The sequence below is a fragment of the Artemia sp. Qi Xiang Cuo genome, chromosome 13 (genome assembly GCF_049724085.1).
Source record: "Artemia sp. Qi Xiang Cuo chromosome 13, ASM4972408v1, whole genome shotgun sequence".
Taxonomy (NCBI): domain Eukaryota; kingdom Metazoa; phylum Arthropoda; class Branchiopoda; order Anostraca; family Artemiidae; genus Artemia; species Artemia sp. Qi Xiang Cuo.
This window is the reverse complement of record NC_142806.1, coordinates 35,126,054-35,152,938: the sequence shown is the minus strand read 5'-3', so window position 1 is coordinate 35,152,938 and position 26,885 is coordinate 35,126,054. Positions and strand designations below refer to the sequence as shown.

Below are 26,885 nucleotides of genomic sequence, written 5' to 3'. Positions count from 1 at the left end.
TCTAATTTTTTTAAAACAATAAAAAACTTTAGCGTAAAGAGCGAGGCGTTTAGGAGGGGACAGCCCCTTTCATATACGGAATAATTTCTTTTCGTTTTAAGTTTTAACGTCGTTCCTTACTTTCAGTTAAAAAAAACTTTTTTTTTTTATTTAATTGTATACTAAAAGTTATCGACGAAAAACTGTTGAGAGCGTATAAATTTGTCTTTTTTTCCGCAGGCTACCTCTTGATCATCTATGCTCCTAACAGAACATACAATTTGTTTTTTCCGGGACGGTTTTGTGCTTTCAGCAAAGCGCTAGTTTTTAGAATTCCAACGATATTGGAAAATTCTACAATCCATTTTATTTGATCTAGTTTTGAGATGTACTTTTAGAAAAAGCCCTGGTACCTAAAATAGCCTGGTGTCATTTATAGGGATGAAAGGCTGGGATGCATTACAAGCGCACCAGTAAAATATCAATGGCCGACGAACCTTATCTGTGAACCTAAAATTCACTCTCTTGCACACTTCGTCTACAGCCCCCTTAATAAGTGAAAACTACAAAATGCTTTTTGGAAAAAGCCCTTACCTGGTCGAAACCCTTATCTGGAAGTCTAAAATCCCCCCCTCGTGCACACTCCGCCTCTCAAGCCCCTTAGTAAGTGAAAACAAAAAAAGTATTTTTTGGGAAAAAACACCTAATGAAAGATAAACCATTTAAATTGAAAATCAGGAATAAAAACTGTTATTTGTATGTATCGTAACACTAAAAGTTAACTACTTAAACAATTCTCTAGTAATTCCTCTGGTATTTTAGAGTGTTTTCAACTGCTGTACATCATATAATGCCATCGTACAGTGGCATATGGAACCAAATGGGACTTGTGTAATTTCCGAAGTGGATAGGCTTAGAAGCAACAACAATGTATCACTGAAATTTCCATGGTTGAGTATCTTTAATCTAATACTTAAAACCCCCACTTGAATACTCTCCCTCCCAATCCCTTTAGAATGGCATTGAAATAGATGGCGAAGCGAAGTTTGTGTAATTAGAATTTTAGTTCCACCGTCCTGTCAAGGTGTGCGTCCCGTCAAGGTGCGTGAATTGGGAGCTAGTTTTGCCGCTATACGCAACCCATAATTTCGAAGTAGGTCCCCCGCCTAGATTTTTTTTTTTCGTTCATCTTCATAGAAGAACTTTGGAATCTTCATAATAATGTAATTTTAGTGATCAATTCTACTTAATTGTTAAAGTCAAAGAATCTAAAACAACGCAAATGTACTACATTATGAGAAATTCAAAATTTTAAGGGAAGTAAAACCTATAGGCCTACTTAGTGCTCTATTCTATTAAAAACCCATGTAGACTTCTTTAGTTTCATTGCCCAAGTTAAGCAGAGATCTTTTTATAAAGTTTATTGTGTATACTTAAAAATCCTTAAGACTACCAGAAATTGATTTTAAAAAAAAGTTTCTCTGATAGAAATAAAGAGCAAAGTTGAAAGTTAAAGCGAAAAAAAAAAAATTCCTGTGCCGTTTATACAGCATATATCCGCATCACCAAACCCGACCAAGTAAACGGATTCGTGATATTTTCAAATATCCATAGAAGTCTAAAAACCAGCGCTTTACAAAGAACTGAGCTCGCTTGAGGCTTTAGACAATTATAATTGTATACTAAATATATCAATATTAGGGCCAGTGAAAAACTATTCCTACACCATTTCTACAGCATATATCGGCATCACTAGACCCGACCGAAATAAACCGACTCGTGATATTTTCCAATATCTAAGAAGTCTAAAAACTAGCGCTTTGCTAAGAACTGATCTTGCTTGAGACAGTGGCGGATCCAGGGGGGCCGGCGGGCCCCTCCCTTAGCGTAGTCTAAAGTAGTGTAATTTACTTAATTAACTCAAGTTTGCGTTAAATTAAACTTGCTCATAACGCAAGTTTATAGGATCAACCTATTTTGCACTCCCCCCCCCCCCTCTAAGAAAAATCCTGAATCCGCCCCTGGCTTGAGATTTTAGACGATTATAATTGTGTACTAAAAATACCAATATTAGGGCCAGTGAAAGACTGTTGAGAGCCTTATAAGTTTTTTTTTTTATTCATTGCCAGCTATTTAAGGACTTTTCAACTCTTTTGAAAACATCTTGTTTTTTGCGTCGGTTTTGTGTTTTCAGTAAAGCACTAGTTTTCAGAATTCTAATAATAAGAGGAAATAGCAAGAGTCATTTATTTTGAGCTAGCTGTGCAAAATGCGATTTTCCTTGGTTCTCGAGATAGGAAGTCCGGGAGTGGGATAACTGACCATTATGAATTGATTATAATGATATCTAATATACCGAAATATGTGCGGATTTTATTTTATATATTCCGGCTTTTTGACTCTATATTGGAAGAAACTAATTTTTTACAAGACAAAATAGCAGAAAACGAAATTTTAAACCTCCAGTTTGAGATTTTCAACCTCAGTAATTTCAATGTTGTAATTCTCTTTCTTTCTCCTACTAACCAATTCTTATAGTTTTTCCCACTTTCAGTTATTACAGGCCGTGGTTCACTCTTTACTAGGTTGAAGCTACTCCTGCAACCTGCAGTTACAGCTGCATCAACGATACTTCATTTCCAATAGTATGTTGCTGTATAAAATACTAAAAAACGTCAGTTAAATATTGCTATATCTAATACCTACAAAAATACCTTTAAGGTGAATAAGCATTCTGGATCTGTTTTTTTTTTCGGATTATCAAACATTTCGTGGTAACGAACTGTAAGTAAGGAGTGACCCGGCTCAATAGTAACCGGAACTCTAAAAAACGGAATTTTGATACCAGTAGATGCATCAGAAGAATTGGATTTTTATGCTGATTTTAAATATGTAAGTTTCACCAAATTTAGTCCAACGCATCAAAGGATACGAGCCTGAACAAATTTACCTTATTTTCAAAAAAAGGGGGAAACACACCCTAAAAGTGATAGAATCTTAATGAAAATCAAACCATCAGATTCAGCGTAACAGAAAACCGTACTGTATATGTTTCAAGCTCCTATCTGCAAAAATTTGGAATCTTGTATTTTTTGCCAGAAAAAAGATCACGGATGCGTGTTTATTTTTTTTTCCAGGGGACATTGTATCGATCCAGTAGTCCTAGAATATCGTGAGAGGGCTCATTCAAATGAAAATTAAAAGTTATAGTGCCCTTTTTCAGTGACCAAAAACATTGGAGGGCAACTTGCTCCCTTCCCATGCTCATTTTTTCCCCAAAGTCACCCAGCCAAAATTTTGAGATAGTCATTTTGTTCATCATAGTCGAAAATCTAATAAATAAGTCTAATAAACCCAATAAATGGTTATTGGGAAGTATATAGACGTTTTCAGGAGGGATTTTTCTGGGGGGGGGGAGGGTCGGAGGAGTTGATTACGTGGAAGGATCTTTCCATAGAGGATATTTCTTTGGGGAAAGGGATATTTCTATGAACGGGCGCCGGATTTCCCAGCATTATTTAAAAAACGACCAGAAATTGAATAAAAAATAAGTATTTTCAACTGAAAGTAAGGAGCAACATTAAAACTTAAAACGAACAGAAATTATTAGGTATATGAGGGGTTTTGCCCCCTAGTCAATACCTCGATCTTAACGCTAATGTTCGAATTTTGTTCGAATCACAAATCCCTGTTCGAATCACAAAGGCCGTTTAATTAGACTAGATAGCTCTTTTGAAAGGACTAAAAAAAAACTTTAGCGTAAAGAGCGAAGTATTGAGGAAGGGATAAACCCCCTCATATACGTAATAGTTTCTGTTTATTTTAAGTTTTAATGATGCTCCTTACTTTCACTTGAAAAAACTTGTTTTTTTTATTTAATATTGTGTCTAAGGCTAATTGTAATAGTTTTTTGCTGTTTGTTTTTTAAGCCTTCTCTTATCTTGAGCGCGGACTCCCAGTTAAAAACAGAAGACGTGTATTTCAATTAATGCAGGAAGGTGGACTGGTGAGATATTTTCTATTTGATCTTAAGACTTTTTGCCACGGGCGTATAGACAATTTTTCTTGGCAAGGGGGTAAAAACTAAAAAAGACTCTTTTAACTCCCAATCTTACATCCGCCATCGGCGCCATCCCATACACATACATTTTCTACAAATTACAGTATTTACCTCTATACGAGACTGCCAACTCCCCTCGGTACTCTATGGCTATGACAAATCTTAAGATCTAAAATAATGCATATAAGATTGTTTGTTCTTCGGCATCAACGTTTCAATGCAAGCTTATAAAACCGAGCAGCTTAAGTAAAGAGCGATGCCACTACATGTATTTTTTCGCTAGCTCACTTAGTACGGAAGGAGTTGTCGTAGAAACTTCGGATGAGGTCATTCGATTGGAAATTGAAAGCTCTAATGCCCTTTTTAAGCATCAAAAGTAAATTGAAAGCTAACCAGCGCAGTCATTCTAATCACAAAACGAGTACATGGCTAATTGTTTATAAAAACAAAATACATTTTAAAGATTTTCTCTTTTACAACGTCGTTAAATCCAAAATTGCTGAGACTTCCAGGAATAAATATCAATATATATATCAAACTGTCGATCTACATTCAGAAGTTTATTTAAGTAATCTAGATTATTAGGATAATTTTGTTCCTTTTTTTGATGTTATGACAAATAAAAACACATAGTTCGAAATAAAACTTTTTTAGTAAAGCACAGATGACGTTCTGGTCTTCAGAAGGCTTAGGGGGCATTAGTGCTACTCCTGTTTGTGGTAATTTTGTTCATTTTAAGTTTGCCTTGATTATTCATGGTAATTTCTGTTCGTTTGGGTTTTCATTTATTTATTAGCGGTTTACGTTTGATTTACGCTTGATTTACTATTTGACTTTATTTCTGCTCATCTTTGGTTTATTTTTCTTTGAAAAACTTCTTTCGTGGAAAAAGTTTTTTTTTATTAATTACCATTAGAAGATTCCGTCCAAGCAGGAACTCCTCTTGGTCTGTAAAATTTATTGTCCAGGCTCATTCCCCCTTAAGCAAGTCCCAAGGTTGAAAAATTCAAAGAATACAAGCAAAGATGAAATTTTTCTATAAATAGGGCAACGCAGGTTTTCTGGGTTTTTGCCTTCACTAGGCCAATCCTTGGATCCCTCATCCTTCTGATAAAAAAATAAAACGTTCTAGACAGGAGGATTCCTGAAATCAATTCTAGAATCATTCCAGGAAACAAAATTTAATGGGACCTATTTCTTAAAAATAAAAAAGCAGTTATTACGATTCTTCATTTGCGACTGGTCGATGCCTCTTTATGGATTACACTGGTCATATCTTAATAGCAATTTCTTTTTTCCAAATTATTTAAGTATTGTGTTATCTCTAAAAATTACTTGTAACAATCTAAGTCTTATTTTTCTTAATTCTATCGCTGAAATATGCACTATAAGAGGTCAGATATCTTACCGTGATAAATACTGGCTCTTTAGTTTTCATCCATTGAGACAATTTTAGCCGAGTATAAAACCTATTTGTTTTGTTGCTTAAAAACTCTGTACCGACAAAGAGCAACTCATCTTTAGAAATAGCCGATGTAATTCCTCGGCCCTCAGAGGAGTTCTTATCCCCAATGTATTTTTCACATAGTTTTGTCAGGTATTCCAAATCTTTCGTGGAGAAAAAAGTTGCATCCTCAATTCCAGAATCTGAGGAGTTGCTTGAAATTCTCACTGTTTTATTTGGTCGGGATAAACTATTGGTAAATTTTGAAAAATCACACTTCAGTCGATTACCCCTAGGAAGGGTCTTATTTTCACAACTCAGACGGTCTTTAAACATATTGTGATAGATGTACCTTGCGTTTGCTTAATACTTGTATGCACTTACCACAAGAACTGTAAAACCTTATTTTTGTAACACCAAAAAGGAAATTTCCACGACAATCCTAATAAGACGAAACCACTGTTTCACAACTTCATAATTAGGATCCTCATAATTTTTGAACAGCGGAACTGAGAAGTCAAAAGTCAGGCTTTTTCAAACTTAAATAAAGCTTAATTATTAACTATTTTTTCATCATTCCCATGACTTCATATTATTATAAAAGGGCTAAAGGCTTGCCTTTTGCAAGCACAGATTCTGCGAGAAATATCTTCAACCTCACAATGTCTATAAAGCTACAATTAGTTCGTCAAATAGCGCTTCAGGATTTTTAAGCATATTATTTAATTGCTTTGCGCCCATTTACATATTCCTCATAGCAATAACTAATACACTTCACTAGGTGACACTTCTAAACCCAATTTAGTTCCTTATAGATAGTTACATTTGACATTTCGCAGTGTAAGGTTTCAATTTGGGATTTCCTTTTATTCCTTCTTAATCACATAAGGATAAAAGTACAACTGGCAATTTCAAATTGTCTTAGACTCTTAGCGCTGGTTTAGCAACGCACTTAAAGGGTATATTCAGGGTAGCTTCCGGGGGGGATTTTCAAAGCTCTTCACGGTTTAACTCCTAACTATCAATAATTCACAATGCAAATTCTTTTCAACAACTATCTGATGTAGGTCCTATAATTTAGGACCTACATAGACAGAATAGAAAACAATTTTCCCAGGAATTTTTAGAACAATGGGAAAGAAAGATAACAAACCGCTTGAACAATAACTATGTGGTATGATTTAAAGCAAAACACAGGATATAAATACTTCGCTTGATCTATTGGTCTGTGAAGAGTTTACGGTGGACCCGTGATTTGATTTAAATTTATGTAGGTGTATTTAGGTTTTTAGTTTTGTTCTTCAACTTAATATATGTTAAATAAAAAAAACAAGTTTTTTGAACTGAAAGTAAGGAAAAACATTAAAACTTAAAACGAAAAGAAATTATTCCGTATATGAAAGGGGCTGTCCCCTCCTCAACGCCTCGCTCTTTACGCTAAAGTTTTTTATTGTTTTTAAAAATAGAGTTGTTATAAAGAGTCAAACTTAAGCGTAAAGAGCGAGGCGTTGAGGAGGGGACAGTCCCTTTGATATACGAAATACTTTCTGTTCGTTTTAAGTTTTAATATTGCTCCTTACTTTCAGTTAAAAAAACTTTTTTTTTATTTAACTTCTGAACGTTTTTGAATTTATGCAGGTTTTGATTTTTGCTCACCGTGCATGAATAATTAAAAGGAAATTTGCTTATTAATTTTACTTTTTTTGGTTAAATGGCTTTCTCGAAAGTTCTTTAATTTTATTTACGAACGTTTTTATTAGTAATAAATATATGTAACTTACGATTTAACTTCCGTAACGAACTTTCATATTCATATATTTTTAATACCTATATTACGGGGTTCGCCCCCTAGTCAATACCTCACTCTTTACGATAAAGTTCGAATTTTGTTCCAATTCTCTAAAAATGACCTCTTAATCACAAAGGCCGTTAATTAGAATAGATAGCTCTTATGAAAGTACATGAAACACTTTAGCGTAAAGAGCGAGGCATTGACTAGGGCGCGAACCATATCATATACGTAATAATTTCTGTTGGTTTTAAGTTTTGATGCTGCTCCTTCCTTTCAGTTCAAAATCTTGTTTTTTAAATTTAATTTCTGATCGTTTTTTAAATAATGCTGGGAAATCCGGTGCCCCCTTCATAGCACTGTCCCGTCCCCCATGAAAACTTTCTCCATAGAAAGATCCTCCCGCATAACCCCCCCCCCCGCACTACCAGCAAAAATGCCCCCTGAAAACGTTTGTATACTTCCCAATAACCAATACTATATGTAAACATCGGGCAAAGTTCATAACTTGCAGCCCTTCACCCGGGGACTGTGGGGAATTAAGTCATCCTCAAGACATAGTTATTATATTTTCTTTACCACACTAAACAAAATGGCCATCTCAAAATTTTGATTGGGTAACTTTGGGAAAAACTGAGCGTGGGAGGGGGCCTAGTTGCCCTCTATTTTTTTGGTCACTTAAAAAGAGCACTAGAACTTTGAATTTCCGTTCAAATGAGCCCTCCCGAAATATTCTAGGACTACTGGATCGATGCGATCACCCCTATAAAAAAAAATTTGCAGCTAGGAGCTTGAAACCTCTACATAGGGTTCTCTGACGCGCTGAATCTGATAATGTGATTTTCATTAAGGTTCTATGAATTTTAGGGGGCGTTCCTCCTTTTTTTCGAAAATCAGGCAAATTTTCTCAAGCGCCTAACTTTTGATGGGTAGTACTAAACTTGATGAAACCTATATATTTGAAATTAGCATTAAAATCTGATTCTTCAGATGTATCTATCGGTATCAAAATTCCGTTTTTAGAGTTTCGGCTACTATTGAGCCGGGCCGTTCCTTACTTACAGTTCGTTATCACGAACTGTTCGATATATATATATATATATATATATATATATATATATATATATATATATATATATATATATATATATATATATATATATATATATATATATATATATATATGTATGTGTTTATATATATATATATTTATATATATATATATATATATATATATATATATATATATATATATATATATATATATATATATATATATATATATATATATATATATATATATATATATATATATATATATATATATATATATATATATATATATATATATATATATATATATATATATATATATATATATATATAAATTTTTTAAGTGACCTTTTTAAGTGACCTAAAAGATTGTGCCATGGAAAACAGGCATTTTCAACCATTTGCGGCATCACACTACGATTTTGCCCCATGGAGGACCAGGTTGATATCGATTGGCAATTATGAGATAGCCAATTCATTTAAAAGTATCAAAAAACTGTATATTTGACTTCCCAGTTACAGTGGAAGTAATGCTGCACGGCGTTACATTTGTTCCTAAAAAGTCACGTAATCCATATAGTCGGGGAACCAAAGTTGAAAATCTGACAAAATAGTGATCCGAGGGGTACATGTGATCTGAGAGTGGTTGTGGACTAAATTGACAATGCTGATTACGAATATCTCGAGAATATAAGCGCCAAAGGTGCGCTGTGTGGTTCCCCTTAATTAAGTTCGTTAATGTTCTGTTTTACTCAGACTAAGTCCTGCTTTCTATTATAAGATTGTATTTGTCTCCTTTATACCTTGCCAAAACACTAGGCGATTGTTAATTTACCATCAGGAAGAAAAAATCTATATTTAGGTTTCTATGCTGCTGGTCAAGCAAAACAGCTCAGCTTCAATATGCTTCAAACTGCTTTTACAAGATATTTATTAAGATACGATTGGTTGAATTTCATTTCATTTCATTTATTTTAATCGCACAAATAATACTTCCAAAACTTTGGATTGGTGGGTGTGAGTACTTTTTCTAAATGAGCTACTATCAAGGAACGAGTAAGAAACATTGATGAGCTAAAAGGCAATCCTAATTATACATAAATGAAATAGGTTTAGCAATATTTTTTAAGCTATTATTTTGTCAAAGTCGTCGTCACATCCAAAAAGATCGCATGACCAAGCGCATGCACAAAGCAAGTCACACTTTCGGATTCCCGTACAGGAACACATTCCAATGCACATATTTCTACATTTGCAATGGACTGCAACCCGGCTTAAAGAAATTGGCCACTGTGACAATGAATTTGTCAGAGGAATAACCCAAAAAGCGTCACTGTCTACCCATCCGAAATTTAGGGGATCTAGAACTATTGGTTTACTCTCCGTAGCCTGTAAAATGATTCCCCACTGAAATACAACCCTAAGGATGTAATATTTAAATCTGTTTTTCAAGGATTTTGTTTCTATGGAATAATTGCACTCGTAAGTCATTCAAGGAGTTAAAGTCAGTAGGATTCTTTTCATAGGCTGCTATTTTGCTTTTTGACAAGGTCAATCTTGACTTTTTTCGTCAATTCCGCCATTTCACTAACAAGACCATATTTCAGAGCTGCTTTCACGAATGTCAGCTTACCCACAGAATAAGCAAAGTTCTTAGTGTCAGTGCCACTATGGCAGTGCAGAATTCCAATGCTGTCAACAAAGTCTCTTGGAAGAGATATAGCCAGCTCATGCACAGGAAAAATTCTGACAGGAAATTGGAGGAACAGTTCCTTCTTGTTGTACTCTTCCGTAGCTAACAGTTTAGAGGAGTTATGCAAAAGTATCACCAGAATATCGGTGTCATTGGCCCGAACAATGACAAAAGAACTTCCACTCGTAAAGCTGGAAGCAACATGAACTGCTATACGCATGTATGCTTCTTCAAGTGTGCTTGCAAGCTCAAGACTAAGATGAGGTAAAGGATCCAGGTATTCTTTTTTGGGCAATATTCCAATACGTCGACGATCGGGGAAACCTCCAGCAAGTTTCATGTCAAAGTTTCTACTTTTACTTCCAAGATTGCACAAAAACTAATAAATAAAAGCCACTAAGTTAGCTTGCACGAAGAACATCTAAGAATTGATTGCCATGTTTGACTGAGTTTGATGTTGTCACCATATGTGGTACTGACCTTCAAACTCTGCCCACCCCTTCGTCTATGGCAACCACTACTGTCTTTTAAGCACACTGGTGAGTCAGTTGGGTCCTTGATTATATAAATTCCATCATACCGGTCAGAAACCACATGCAGTTGGCATAGATTTTCCGAAACTTTGACCTCATATTAAAGTATGAAGCGCAATTCGGTCGTCAATTCCCGAAATAAATGGAATCAGCATGTTCGAAACTATTGTTTCCAAAGGTCAGAACTCATGTACCAAAATGTTTTTTTTTACAAATCATTATTTGACGACTTTTTCAACTTTGGCTCCAGACTAATACATGATAAATGGTTAATATGGACATTTGTGTTAATGCTTGATTGAACTAAGTTAATTCGTTTGATATTTTATGAAATTACGTTTTGTGATGTAGGCTATAACTGCGCGTCAGCTATTATGAAGGAGGGACGGTGGGTGATTGTGTAGACGGGGGAAGGGGGCAGACGCCTTAAAGAAGCGCATTTCAATGCCTGAACTGTCGAAGTCTTCATGAGTCTTCAAAAAGATATAGAAACGAGAATGGGTTGGGGGGTAGTCTCGCATCTCCCTTCATTTAGTTAGACTAAGCCTGAATAAGAGTTCTGCAGTGCAGGGGCGGATCTATAGAAAAATCTCGGGGGAAGCCCAATGTAACAAGGATGCCAATAAGCAAAATCTTGGGGAGGGGGGGGGCAAATGTGACAAAGGCGCCAATAATTGACCAAATTGACAAATTTATTCTAAAATAAGAGTGAAAAAAGAAAAAAACAGGGACCGAGGGTGCCAGAAAAATCATGGGGGGGATAGGCCCCCCAAGCCCCCCCTGGATCCTCCAGTGCTGTGGTGTCATATCACCCTCTTCATTGCAGAAAAATATTCTGACATTTATCTTAAAGCTTTATTTAACTGAACTGGTTTTCTTCATTTTTCATAAAATTATGTACAATGATGAGTAATTGCATATCAGCTATTATGAAAGAGGAGCGGTAGGTCATTGCCTATGTGAGTGGGGGGGGGGAAAAACTCAAAGAAATGATTTTTTGGATCCAATTGATGGATCCCCAAAGCCTCCCCCCCCTGGATCCGCCAGTGCTGTGGTGTCATATCTCCCTCCTTATTGCAGAAAAATATTCTGATATTTACCTTAAAGCTTTATTTAACTGAACTGATTTTCTTCATTTTTCATAAAATTATGTACAATGATGAGTAAGTACATACTAACTAATTATGAAAGAGGAGCCGTGGGTCATTGCCTATGTATGGGAGGGGGGAGGCAAAAAACTCAAAGAATGGATTTTTTGGAGCCAATTTTCCTAAGTCAAGCAAAAATGGCAGTGGAAAATGAAAAATAAGCCATATAGTACCATAAAAGCAAATGTATACTAAAGAAAATTTATCTCTTTCTGTGAATTATGTGAGCCTACCTTAGTTTTGACAAGATTTTTGAAGACACTCAATTTTAAATTGGGAGAAAACTAGATTCGGAGGGGGGAACCTTCCTGCTCTACAGCAAATACACTAAATCTATCGCTCTATACATTAAAGTTTGAGTTTTTGCTCCAGTTCTTTAAGAATTAAATAAAAAAACAAGTTTTTTCTACTGAAGGTAAGGAGCAACATGAAAACTTAAGACGGACAGAAATTATTACATACATGAGGGGTTGCCTCCTCCTCAATACCTCGCTCTTTACGGTAAAGTTTGTTAGTACTTTTTAAAAAACTTCTTAATGATCTAATTATATGACCCTTGTATTTCAGGAGTCGTTCTTAAAAAATTTGGACCAAATTCAAAATTTAGCGTAACGAGCGAGGTGTTGAGAAGGAGGCAACCCCCTTCATATACGTAGTAATTTCTGTTCGTTTTGAGTTTTAATGTTGCTCCTTTATTTCAGTTGAAACAAATTATTTCTTTATTTAATCTTTTATTGTTTTTTAAATAATTCCAGGAAATCTGGCCCTACCTTCACGGATAATTGCCCTTTACAACTTCACGCGTAAAATTGAGAAGGAAAAGAGAAAGCAAGAAATATAAAAAGAATTTTGTATATGAGTTCTGTCAATTTTCCCCAGTGTATAATTTCGTCTGACAAGTTACCCCCCTGGAAACTTCCTTCTCCATGGAAAGTTCCCCCGTAAAAAAAAAAACAGCAGAAAATTCGTCTTCCTACCCTAAAATGTATGCATACTTCCCAATAACAAATACTATGCGTAAACAATAGGCAATTTTTATAACTTAAAAGCCTTTCCCCTGGGGCTGTGGGGAGGGGGGTCATGTTATATCCAAAGGTATAGTTATTGGGCCTTTCAACTATGATGAACAAAACGGTTATTTCAAAATTTAACCGGACGATTTTGGGGAAAAAAGGGCGGGGGAGTGGACCTAGCTGCCCTCCAATCCTTTTGGTCACTAGAACTTTTGATTTCTGTTTGAATGAGCCCTCTCACAATATTCTAGGACCCCTGGTTCAGTGCGATCCTCCCTGGGGAAAAGAAAACAAACAATGGATATGGGGTCATCCCCTAACTAAACACTCCGATCAGGGTGGCTGCAACCTCATGTGGCGGGTGGAGCTCACCCCGGGAATCTCAGTACCTAGGTTAAACCTAGCATTAATCAGATTCCAGGCCTTGGGTCGGTTAAGATGGCGACCCTTCACCTGAAAACCAAGTGCTACGCAAAGTGATTACACAGCCTTGGATCCGGACCCCCTTTTAAGATCTCGACCATCACGTGTCAACGGACATGCTGACGACGTCAGAAAGACTGACAAAATAAACCTTCTAGACCAAAGGGGGCTTCGAATAGCCACCTGGAATGCTTTGACACTGAATGCACCAGCATCAAAGAACCTACTTTCTCAAGAACTTTGTAAGAATAAATTGGCAATTGCAGGTCTCACAGAAACCCGTCTTACTGGGAGTGGAGAAGGGCGAATAGGCGAAAATCATTCGGTAGTTTGGTATGCAGGGAGCATGAGAAGAAATGGTATTGGTCTCGTGCTTAATAGCCCTGAAAGAAAGGCCTTACTCTTGCACGAGGCTGTATTAGACAGAATAGTGAAGGCCCGCTTTGGGCACAAGCATGGCAAGATGACAATTTTCGTATGCTATACCCCGACCAACGATTCAGACGACGTAACCAAGGAAGAGTTCTACTCTGCTCGTTGTAGATGTATTTCAAAAGTGTCCCCCCACGATGTCACTGTTCTTCTCAGTGACTTCAATGCCACAGTGCGAGACGATATGGGTGTTTGGCGTCGCACAATTGGACCTGTATCCCCCGACCCACTTAATGACAACGGTCTTCGCCTACTCAAACTTTGCCGATCCCATGAACTTGTGATCGCAAACACCTACTTTCAACGTAAGACTATCCACCAGTACACGTGGTATAGTAACGACGGTCGCACAAAGAAGATGATTGACTACATCATTATTTCTAAACGCTGGAGATCATCGCTGAAGAACTGCAGAACTTACAGATCAGCAGAGCTCGGAAATGCAGATCATAGGCTTGTGTGTGCTGATGTCCAGCTTTGCCTCCATGCACAGCGATCGGAAAGAAAACCAGTAGCAGCGGATATCGGGAAACTAAAGGAGCCAGATATTCGCCAGAAGTATATTGTTGAGATATACAATCACTTTTAGCTCCTTGGCACGCTCAACAGCAGCAAAGACGCCTAGAAGTATTTTAAATCGCAGACCAGCAAAGCTACACAACTGGTGCTTGGCAAGCGAAGTTTCCTGAAGAAATCGTGGCTAACTGACGAAACACTGCAGGTCATAGGGCAAAGAGAGAGGGAAAGACTTCTTGGGGACATGGCCACCTATCTAAGGCTCAATGGAGTGCGAAACCGACTTAGTCACCGAAAACCAACTCAGTTTTTTGCAAGGAAGTCCGATGAATTAGAACTAACAGCAAAAACGAAAGACATGGGTAGCCTGTTTAAGCACCACCGTGATCTTACAGAAAATAAAACACCAGCATTGAGACCCATCCTACCCAGGGATAGGACACATTTTTCTGATAAGGGTTCTTGTCTTGAGCGATGGAAGGATCACTTCTGCTCGATCCTGAGCAACACTAGGCCGACTATGCCTCCTACTGATAGTCCCAGCCAACCTAGAAGTTCAAAACCTAAACCAGATCCTCATCCAGACAAGTTTTTCAGCCCCTCAGAAACTCAAACTGAAGTAAAAAGGCCCAGGAACACTAAAGCTGCTGGTATCTGTGGCCTGAGTTCGGAGCTGCAAAAATTTACAGGTCCTGTTATGCTCCTGTTTCTCCACACCATTTTCTCTAAAAATTGGAAAACCAAGATAATTCCAGAAGATTGGCGGATGAGTGTACTTATCCCTTTGTGTAAGAGGAAAGGCTCTTGAAGTAACTGCTCGAACTACCGTGGAATAAACCTACTGTCTGTCCCGGGAAAACTCTTCTCAATGGTCCTGATAGATCGATGTCGAAATATCATTCGTAAAATCCGGCGACCGGAGCAAGCTGATTTCATGTTGGACTGTTCAACCATCGAGCAGATTTTTACGATCCAAAAAATCATATAAAAAGCCACGGAGTTTCACCAAAAAGATTTTATTACCTTTGTCGACTTCATTGCTGTTTTCGACTCAGTGGACCGAGAAGCTCTTTGGCGGACTCTAGAATCGACAGGCCTCCCTGAGAAATACTGCAGACTATTCAAAGCTTTACACCATGGGACGGAGAGCTGTGTTCTATTGAACGGCCGGTGCAGCCCGTTCTTCCAAATCACGACAGGAGTGCGCCAAGGATGTGAAGTGACCCCAGAGCTCTTCAATGTCATCAAAGACTACGTTATGATAAGAACCACCTCACGTTTCTGCTTTGGACTCAAGTTTGGAGATCGTGTCATTACAGATGCTGATTTTGCCGATGACTTGGCCATTCTGGCGGACTCCATGGAGAAGTTGCTGGAAACGCTTCGAATCCTATGAGAAGAGGCTGCAAAAGTAGGACTGCAGATAAACTAGACTAAAACGAAAATTATGGCCATAGACCCATTCTCCCCTGCTGCCAATATTTCCGTTCGCCTGGATAGCAACACTAGTATCGAAGTTGTCCAAAGGTTCACCTAACTGGACTCTATATTTTCTTCAGATAGCTTGCTTCTTTCTGAACTACAAGCGAGAATATCCAAAGTGTCTTCTGCCATGGGCAGATTGAACCGTCACCTCTGGCGAAAACCAACCCTCAGTCGTACAACGAAGCTGCTGATTTTCAACACCCTCGACGGCGCTGTGATGCTCTCTGGAGCTGAAACGTAGCAAGCTTTAGGCGCTGCCCTTAAAGCAATTGATGTCTTTCAGTCGAAGAGCCTGAGGAGGATTGAAGGTCCACAATGGCTCGACTTCGTCAGCAATGAGAAACTGCTGCAGCTCATCAAGCCGTCTCGGTTTTCGACCCAAGTAGCCGAGTGAACATTACAATGGTTCGGACACCTACTTCGAATGCCTCCACACAGACCTGTGAAAATGATCCATGACTTCGACCCTGTCAAAGCCGGTTGGAAGCGACCTCGCGGCCGACCGAAAAAACGATGGTCTGACAGCCTGTCCGAGTTCCTGACGATGGCAAATATCAGGTTGAGCGATGTGCAAACGCTTGCCATGGACCGAAGTGGATGGAGGAGGCAGACGTCACTCTCTACGCTGAGCAGCGCTCGGCAGGAGACATAAGTCAAAAAGTAAGTCTGGCAAAAAATACAAAATTCCACATTTTTGCAGATGGAAGCTTGAAACCTCTACAAAAGGATTCTCTGATACGCTGAATCTGATGGTGTGATAATTAAGATTATATGACTTTTAGGGGATGTTTCCTCCTTTTTTCGAAAATAAGGCAAATATTCTCAGGATCGTAACCATTCGTTGGTAAGATTAAACTTAATGAAACTTATATATTTGAAATCAGCATAAAAATCAAAACCAATTCTAATGGTGTAAAAATTCTGTTTTTAGAGTTTCGGTTACTATTGAGCCGGGTCGCTCCTTACCTACAGTTCGTTACCACGAACTGTTTGACAACCGCTAAAACACAGAGCCGTTGAATTGGAATAACAAGACTTTTTAAAACACTAAAAACTTTAGCGTAACGAATGAGGGATTGAGGACGAGCGGCTATCCATATGCAGATAATTTTTGTTCGTTTTAGTTTTTAATGTTGCTCCTTTCCTTCAGTTGAAAAATTATTTGTTTTTTTTATATTTGGTTTTAGTGAAATCTTCGACTACAAAGTTGTCGCAGGTTTGAAACTCCTTTCGATGCTACTGGGCATCACACATTTCTATTTTAGAATAGACCTTTCGATAAAAACTATTTTCTAGCACCTATCAGGGGTGACTTTAAAGATGAACCTCAAAATAATACGCTTGCTTTTATTTCTGCTATAAAAAAAAATCAGAAACGACTAAAACAATTTCTACGAAGAGAATAGTCCTACAAAGCAGAAAATAAGTAGCGTATTATTGTCGAGGTTCACCAGTATACTTCATTTTACACCTCTGACCTCATTTTACACCCTGACCTTACAGTATTACCTTCTTCTTTAAAATACCAGCCGAAATTTGCGGACACAATCTTCGGATAGGGACCAGAGACACGTGTCTTGGAAGACCAATTCCCGGAAAATAGATTGAACACTTGTGCGGCAAAGAGCTCTCTACTCGTACGGAAAAGGCCTTAAAAATCAGCAAATTTTGATGTTGTCACGTTGAAATTAACAACAGGGAACCCCGAGGCCTCTCCAGAAAAACGAAAACTTTGTGCTCGTGCCATAATTAATGACTGGTCTAGTCACCCGTCAGAAACAAAAAATAATTCCTTGAAAAAAGTAAGTTTTGAGCAATTACAGTATGTGCTAGTTCTTGTATATTTCTATATCTTCTACTAAATTACAATAGAAGAATATTATAATTGTGTTTTGAACAAGGATGCTTCCAAAAAAAGACATCCTGTAATTCTGCATATACCACCAATCGTTAGAGCAAGGTCAATCAATACCTATCTCTTAAGGGCTGGGCACACGCAGCTGATTTCGGGAACTGATTTCAAAATCAGCGCCGATTTTAAAAGAAATCGGCGTCAATTTGAGCTTGAAAAATTTTCTAGTTTTCGGCGCCGATTTTCATCATTATAATCACACAAAAATAGGGATACAAATAAACAGTCAGCCAGAAAAGTCTGTGGTGAAAGACCCCGCTACTCAGCTGAGAACTAGACTGAGAACTAAGCTGAGATCAATCATGCAACCATTAATAAACTCCAGTTGACTATTTGTGTCCATGATTTTTTGTTTTGAAAATCTCGCGCAATAAATTTTTCTTTCAACAAATTTTTCTTACCACAATCGTTTGTCCACTGATGTTGAAATCGGTTCCCGAAATGAGCTAAGTATGCCCAGCCCTTTAAGACACACAATGTACGGAATGTATTTTTATTTTGGGGATCTTAATGTTAGCGGTAAATTGAAAACTAGAGTAGCAATTTATACCCTCTTATAACATCGATAGATTTATTTCTACCCCCTGAGGTTTTATAGACCGCAAAAGGTTTGGTGTTCCTTCGTCTGACCCGGAAGAAATAAAACTGTATCCATAAATTTCATAATTTGCATATTGTTCCTTCGAAAATGATATCAACTACGAAGTTGAGGAAATGAAAAAAAAGAAAAGAATTTATGTGTAGGCTATCAATATAGCATACATATTGAATTACAGAGCTAATTCTCAAATGAAACTGAAGAGTAACATTAAAGTTTAAAACGAACAGAAATTATCATAAGTTTGAGGGGGATGACACCCACATAACTCTTTTCGGCAGAGGTTTAGAATAGTGGCTTCTCAGAAGGGGACATAATAGAAAAAAGAGACACTTTTAGTTTACTAATTTTATGCTCATTTTGAGCTTTTTTTGCGTTTTTGACAATACATTCTCAGCCCTAATTGTCCCATAGCGCTACATAGTGCTAGGCTATGCAAAAAAAAAAAAAAAAAAAAAAAAAAAAAAAAAAAAAAAAACATAATAATTGATGAAAACTGGTTCAAAAACAGGTAGAAATGGAAATATTATTCATTTATATTTGAAACTAAATATGTTTTATTGAAAAATTCCATTATTTTTTGGTTATTTTTTGGTAAGGCTATATGAGACCAATAGAGGGAGGCTGGGGATGGATTGTCAAGAAAGCGAACAAAACTATATGAGTGAACATAAAATTATCAATCTGAAACTGTGAATTTTTTTTTGTTCTGGCACGCCGCTCCCTCTGATGATCCACTATTCTAGAAATCTACCCTCCTTTCTTTTTATGCTAAATCTGGACTAACACTTTCCTGAAAGCATCTAAGATTTCCGAATGTAGCCAGCTGATAATTGCTTATGATTGCCTTACAGGTTTTAAAGTGTTTACTTATGATAGCCTTTACTGACAGTTTCTTTAAACCATTTTCTTTGACATTTTCTGACATTTTCTTTGAACCTTATATTGGACCAAAATCTTTCCGGGAGAAAATCCCAAATAGCCATTGAATTTGTTCTTATCGAAAAGATCCTTGTATAGCTCCAAGTTTCAGAGGTTATTATACCACAAGTCTGCGCATTCATCCCTTATTATATTAATTAAAAAAAAAAGTTTTTCCCAGGGAAGTAAAGAGCTAAGTTGAAACTTAAAACGAACAATAATTATTACTTCACAGCCGATCTAACACATATTAATAAAACTAGTACAAATAAACCAACTAATTATGTTTCCCTATGCTTTTATCATTATACAAAACTAGCGCTTTACTGAAAACACAAAATAATATAGGAGTTTTGGTACAGTAAAAGCAAACCAATTAAGGTCACTTTTTGTAGAATCAAAATATTATCAATCTCTTTTAGGATACAATTCCTTTTAAGATAAAGTGGCAATCCATTTTAGGATTTAACTTATTTTTTTATGTTTAATTTGGTATCACGTCTGCACAATGGCTCAGTTCAATGACTGGCTCTCGTTTTGGTTCTGAAAAGGACAATCTGTCATTATTAGTTTGTACACAAGTTCGAAGTAAGGCCATCTTGATTGTATTAGGACTATGGACTAGCTTTAGAATTTATATCATAGCTTGAAATTCACCCTCGTATAGAAAGAAATAATCAGATTTCATGAGTTCATATTATGTCTTATTTGATCTCCATTTCAAGTGATACTAAAGCATATTTCTTACAATTCAAGACTGTATATTACCCACTATTGGTATTACAGCGTGTGAGAGCAAAATGCTGCTTGATAAATTAATCTAATATTTCTGTATGCTGTTCAATTACTTTGCGGTTATTAAAAAATATTTAGTTTTATTTTTAAGATAATTTAATTGTATACTGAAAGTTACCAATGTCACAACTGGTGTAAGACTACGGAAAGCTTTATAGATTCGTTTAGTGTCGTCAGTCTACATACTCACTTTTGACTCTTAAATCAATAATCCTGTTTTTTATACTTGACTTTTGTGTTTTCAGTAAAGCGCTAGTTTTGAATAATCCTAAAAGCATAGGGAAACATTATCAGTTGGTTTATTTGTACTAGTTTTATTAATATATGTTAGATAGGCTGTGAAGTAATAAATTTTGTCCGTTTTAAGTTTCAACTTCGCTCTTCACTTCCCTTGGAAAAATTTTGTTTTTTAAAATTAATGTTTGTTCGTTTTTAATTAAAATTTAATGTAGATACAATGTTGCCATGATCTCTTTTTTTTTTTTATACTGAATAATGTTTGGTCGTTTCAAGTTTTAATGTCACTCTTAAGTTTCAGTTGAAAACTTATTTTAATGTAGTTTCTAATTATAACCAATCTAGGGGAGATAAGACACCTATTGAAAATACTGAAAACAGCCTTGACAGCCACGAAAAACTTTTAGTCTATAACATGAAGTTCGTCATCCATACTTCACAAAACAATACATGTTTTTCAAGAACGTTTGTTTTTCTATGAACAAAAAACTGTTTTTACTCGGCCGACTTCCCCTGAAAAAGCCATAATGAAGACAGGGCTTTGTAAATCACCTACTGACTAGCAGAAACTAGAAGGATACTGTAACAAAAGATAGCTGTTTAAGGGCTCATTTAACAGCTTATATTTAAACCTAATCGCTTTTTATAAATTTGACTTAATAGCACATTCCCATAAAGTGCACTTTCGGCTGTTTCACCCATTTTTTTTTAATGAAGAAAGTATCTTTTCCAATGAAATGACCCAAAAAGGTGTTTTTCAAAACCTAGGCAGGAGCAAAAAACTAAGAGGGCAAGAACGTCCAATCCCCTCTTTTACCACCGCTAGAACTAGCACACGGGCTTCATCACAGAGTGGAGTTTAAAGGTTCAATTCTAAACTGTAGATCATTTAAGCTTAGTTTTCGGTAGATTTTCAGTTGAAAAGTTTTTAGTTTTATTCAATTTTTTTTCGCAATAATCTTTTACTTTTAAGATGAGTAGGCAATTTATGAAACTTACTAAGAGGGTCTGGAGGGGAGTATAAGTGAGGGGTATAACGAACCTCTCTTTAAGGGCTTTGAACAATAATTATTGTAATGCTACCGTTTCATGCTTCCAAACTCTTCCAATTAAGAGATGGTAGCAAAAGTGCCGTTTTTAGCGTTATATGACACTTTTGGATGGTAAAATTGATAAAAACACGCAGATATGACTAATAGGTTTAAAATGAGCGATTAAGCATCTCCCTATGCTGCTTTGGTAGCACGCTAGGCCTGTTGAAAAAAAAAAAAAATAGAAAAAAAAATAGGAGACAGATCAGTGGTACCGATGAAAAAAATGATTTTCCTTTTTGTTCAAGGAGGGGGACTGTAATTTCCCTGTACAAGGTTTACGACCTTGCTGATTCCAATTGTACACTTTTTATCTTAATCTGACGCCATTTCCGAGGGGTTTAATTGCCATAAATCTCTTTTTGCAATAAACTTCACTTTACAGAAACTAACAAAAAATGTATTTGAAAAAAGCAAATGTAAAAGTTAAAAGATAATTTTTGTACATAAATTTCTGCGTGTTCATTTTGGCGACAAGAAAGCTCACTTATTTCAAAGTAAAAATATATTTCCTTATACCTTAAAGCACGTAGATATGAGAAATAGCTTTTGAATGAGCCATTAAGAATCTCTTTTTGATGTTCTGGTAGCCCGCTAGAGCTGTAGGGGAAAAAAAAGAGCCTAGAAAATGCTGAAAAAAAAAACAACAGAGGATACCGATATTCCAGATACGATACATGCGATACCAATATGCATGATACCGTTACGTGCGATATCGATACGTCCGATACCACATACAACCCTTCTCAAGGGACTCTGGAGGGCCTTATCATCATCAAAACCATATATATTGGACCTTTGAACTTTGTTAAACAAAATGGCTATCTCAAAATTTAAAAGGGACTAGTTGTGGGGGAGGGGGCCTGTAGGGAGGAGGGGGGGCTATTTGCCGTCCAATCTTTTTGGTCACTTAAAAAGGGCACTTACAAATTTAATTCCCTTTCGAATAAGCTACGACATACCTCTCTATGATGCTCTGGGCACCCCCTAGCCCTTCTAGAACAAAAAAAAAGAAAAAAAAGGGGGACAGATCAGTGCTACCCATGCAAAAAAGTCAATTTCCTTGGTGTTCAAGGTGGGGGACTGTAATTATTCTACAAAAGTTTTTGGACCATGCTGACTCCAATGGTGCACTTTTTATTACGATTTGACGCCATTTTCAATGGGTTTCAGGCTCTTTTTCGAATCACCATAAATTTCTTTTCGCAATAAACTTTTACTTCTAAGACTACCCGCAGCAATAGTTACCATTCCTGATTCAGTGTCAGATGGCTATTTTTTCTCACTAGACAGTTTTTTTGAAAACACGTTTTTCAACTTTTGATTACTATTGGTTTTGGTTCGACCTTTACTAGGTTGCAGCTGCCGCTGCAACCATGATATGCAGTTCCTGCAAAATGAACCTTTAAGAGGTATTGCAAAAATAATAACACTAATGGTGATAAGGAATTGCATAGCTTAATTAGAAACTAAACTTTCGTTTCTTCATTGTTTAATCAAAAAGTTCTTGGTAACGAACTAAGGAGCGACACGGACTAATAGTAACCGAAGCTCTAAAGGAGTTTTGATAACAATATATACATCAAAATAACTGAATTTTTATAGAAATTTCATATATATAAAAATCCTTCAGATTAAAAATACCAATCAAAAGCTAAGAGCCAGAGAATATTTGCCTGATTTTTCAAAAAAGGGGGAAAACACTCGTAATAAGGCAAGTAACCTTTCACCCTCACATTCAGCAGCTTACACAACCCTATTCCAGTCTTTCAAGCCTCCTATCTACAGAAATGTAGAAATTTACATTTTTTCCGAGAAGAACGATTCCGGATAAGTGTTTATTTTTGTATTTTCCCTTGAGTGGTCGTACCGAAAAAATGGTCCTAGAATATCGGGAGAAGACTCTTTAGAAGGAAAGTGGAAGCCTTACTGACTTCTTTAAGCACAAAAAAAGCTGTGCCACAGCAAAGTGGCACTTTCTGCCATTTCGTGGCGTAAAACGACAATTTTTGCCCAAAAGTTGTCGAAACCTTTCGAGTGAAAATTCTGGGAAAGCCAGTCGATTTAAAATTATTTTCAGCCTGTATATTGAGCTGTTCGGTTTCAAGTGGCGCATTTGTTCCGAAAGGTGAACGCAGTCAATACAAACTAAACGGTTAATATAGACATTTATTTTAAAGCTTCTTTTACCAAGATTATTTATTTGAGTCTTTATAATATGCATAGTGGTGTATAATTGAGCAAAAGCCAATTATACACCTTTTTCTTTTAATAAGAATAAAAAAAATTTATTCCTAAAGATGAAAGATGAACAATGCAAAATGAACGGTTAGCATAGACATTTATTTTAAAGCTTCATCTACCAAGTTTATTGATTTGAGTCTTTATAATATTATGCATAGTGGTGTATAATTGAGTGAGAGCCATTACGGAGAAGGGCAGTTGGATTTTTCTGTCTGTGGAGAAGAAAAGGCGCGTGTTTATGCCCGAATCTCCTAAGCCTGGGCGAGCCTTCGATAAATATTGAAGGTTTTGGAGTGGGATACAAATTGATTTCGAATTCTCTTTGATTCCCGGTAATATTCGTGGATGACGCCTGTGATATTGGGGTTGGGGGGTAACAGAGCCCCTATTATTGCGACAATCTTTTTTTATGTAGTATAAAAGTTTACACTCACATGCCTACCCGCAAAAAGGTGGCGAGTTAGGGGGAAGTGTATTATCAGCACCACCAGAAAATTTCTCAGCAGGGGGAAAGGCAAAACTAGGGCTTTCATGTATGAAAGCCCTATGTATTTTTTTAAATATTTCTATGTATTTCTTCCCTGTGTATTTCTATGTAAAGATATTAAGAAGAAAATGTAGAAAAGTTACGAGGGAAAAACGTACGGAAAGGGGTTGTAACCGGACGATTTAGGAGTAAATACTTACAATAAAACAAATCTCATTTATTCAAGTACGCATTGTGATGGAGTCAACTAAAAGAATATCTTCAAATGTATGGTTGATAACATTTCGATCCGTTCAAATTCTCAAAAAGTTCCATCAAAATGAAAGTCGACCAGAGGTCAAGAGTATTTTACTGAGTATTTTACGTGTACGTGTCTCTTCATGGGCATAGCGTTTGGAAGTTATTACGTGTACGGGCACAGAGTTTAATTGGAAGAATAAAGGCTTGGCATATATTTAGTTCAACGCAAATTCAGCGTACTGAACATAAATATTTGTTGATTCTGTTTAACGCTATTAAGCTTTTTATTTTGGGACTTATAAGGCTGTATCCAGAAGTGGGTTAGCGGGGTTTGAACCTGAACCCCCTCCTCCCCCCCCCCCAAAAAAAAAAATGTTTGTCCGACTCATGAAAACATAACAAAATGCGTATGAGAAAATTTTGTATGCATTTTTAAAGTTTTTTGTGTACCCCCCCCCCCCCTAAAAAATATGCCTTTCTCGAACAAAAATCCTGGATACTGCCTTGTCGACTTAATCCCTATAAGGAGTGAATTGGGGCGGTTGAGTGTATTTTGGGGACGATTGAGGGAAGGCTTTAAACCTGTTTTACCAAAAGTATATATATATATATATATATATATATATATATATATATATATATATATATATATATATATATATATATATATATATATATATATATATATATATATATATATGCATACGAATAAAGGATAAAACGAAAAGTATAAGGCCTTAGGGATTCCCCTCCCCCTCATATTACCTTGCCATAGACCTTAGATCCTCCTGTGCCTTCAGAGGCGTTTAGGGCATATTGCGGAGATGATAATTGATTTTAGATAATGATACTTTATTTCGAAAAGCAAAGACACTAAATGAACTCTTTTTCTCGAAGCAGTAACTTTACCGTAAATATCGGGGCCATGACAAGGGGACAGTAGCCTGGATATAAAGAACAATTACCGGTCGTTTTAAGTTTTAATGACGCTCTTTAGCTTCATTTAAATAATCTTTTTGTTTAATTACGGGTAAAATCAATGAGTTGCTTTCTAAATCAGTCTTTCATTTTCGTGTTCTGCTTAATGAATATGCAGCTACTAAAATAATTGTTTTTTTTCTTGAGTTTTAAAGCAATTCAAACTGTATAGGCCTACTAGCGTTATCGATATCATAGCTTGTGAAAGACAATTGCAAGCCTTATAAATTAGCGTGTGATTTTCTGCAGGCTACGTAAGGACTTTTCTGCTGCTAGAATAACATCCTGTTTTTTGTAAGTCTTTTGTGCTTTAAGTAAGGCACTAATTCTACAGACATGTGCAAATACAAGGAATTATCACGAGTTTATTTGAGCTAGTTTTATAGATATATTTTGACCTGAAGCGAATATTTTTGCTCGTTTAGCATTTTAACTCCGCTCTTTACTTCCATCGCAAAAAGTTAGTTTTTTTAGTTAGTTTTTAGTTAATTAGTTACCAGTGGCGGCGTTCAGGAGGGGCAAGGAGGGGTGGCAGTTGCCCTCCCCCAATAATTTTGAGAAAAAATATTAAGTAGCTTTAAAACTGTTGCTCGTTCTAAGTTTCAACTTCGTTCTTTACTTTGAACAGATAACTTTTTTAATTTTACTTTTCTCGTTTTTCATATAAGAAAAGGCGAAAAACTAGGGTCCATTAACTTCCTAATATGTTCCACATCAACATTTATACAACTATAGCGCTTTCGAAACCCTATCATTAATTAAGTATGTAAGCCTAGTTAATGGCAAAAATGTGAAATTGTACTATAGTTTCTTTTCCGCCACGTTTGCTCAAGTCAAATTTTTTCCTCTAATAGTTAAGGGGTTCCTTAACTTCCTAATATCTATCAGTTCCAGATAAGATTTTCTTGTTTTGAAACTTTTAAAAATAGATATGAATACACCCTCTATATCTGCAAATAGGACATAAATGGAATCACTGAAAAACAAGAAATCGTAGAAAACGGGAAATTATTTTCATTAAAAAACATGAAAAAAAATCATCGAAAAACGACTTAGCGCTTTTTATAATAATATTCGTACTTTAACTATATAGGTCAAATCAGTTGTAGTTTAGTCATAGAAGTTAGTAGGGTAGAGGATCAGCTCTAGTAATCATTTGATTGTTTTAGTTTTTTACTTCCAATATTTAGATCAAAAGTCTAATATAGCCTCCAAGTTCTCTTATTTGTAATTGAAACGCCGAATAAGCGCTGATAACGTCCTATTCCTTGCTTTCTGGATTCAAATACTACCCGATAAATGTTCAACTGCCTCTATGTACAATACCATGCTGACTTTTCGCCATTTTAGATTTTCTAAATATTTCTTAAAAAAAGAAGGTAATTTTCAAACTCTAGGTGCCAATTTTTCCCAATTGTGCCAATTTTTAAAAATACTGCAATCATTTCAAACGTAATCAAAAATTTCAGGTAGGATTCTCCATAGAGGAGAATTTCCGCAGGGGTGTTGGGAATTTGTCCGCCCAGTTTCTTCATTGGACAACACCCTTTTTTGTTATTTTTTATTTTGAAAAAAATAAAAAAACAATCCAAAGTTTACATTTTGGATGCTACTCGGTACTTTATGATTGCCTTATTAATTAAAAATTATAAGAACAATTAAAATTAAAAAATAGTTTATAAATGAGCCCATAACTAGTTCTCAATGATGTCCGCGTGTCCGGTTCGGCCTTTCCATTCCAAAAATACCACCCAAATTGCACTTTTAGTGTACCATGTGGTACTTTATGACGGCCATATCAGTAGTAAGGCTAT

At 36.2% G+C, this 26,885-nt stretch overlaps 1 protein-coding gene and 1 long non-coding RNA gene across 2 annotated transcripts in view; one reads left to right on the top strand and one right to left on the bottom strand.

The window, feature by feature from the left end:
- Positions 1-6,327, bottom strand: part of LOC148945230 (uncharacterized) — a 440,269-nt gene extending 433,942 nt beyond the window's left edge. The window contains exon 1 of the mRNA XM_089098750.1: positions 5,448-6,327. Within this exon, the coding sequence (XP_088954876.1) occupies positions 5,448-5,819 (372 nt within the window). The 5' untranslated portion in view covers positions 5,820-6,327. The remainder of the gene's footprint in view (positions 1-5,447) is intronic.
- The window catches only part of LOC148945228 (uncharacterized), a 163,172-nt gene continuing 137,111 nt past the window's right edge, over positions 825-26,885 (top strand). The window contains exon 1 of the long non-coding RNA XR_016142697.1: positions 825-929. This is a non-coding gene — a long non-coding RNA (uncharacterized LOC148945228). The remainder of the gene's footprint in view (positions 930-26,885) is intronic.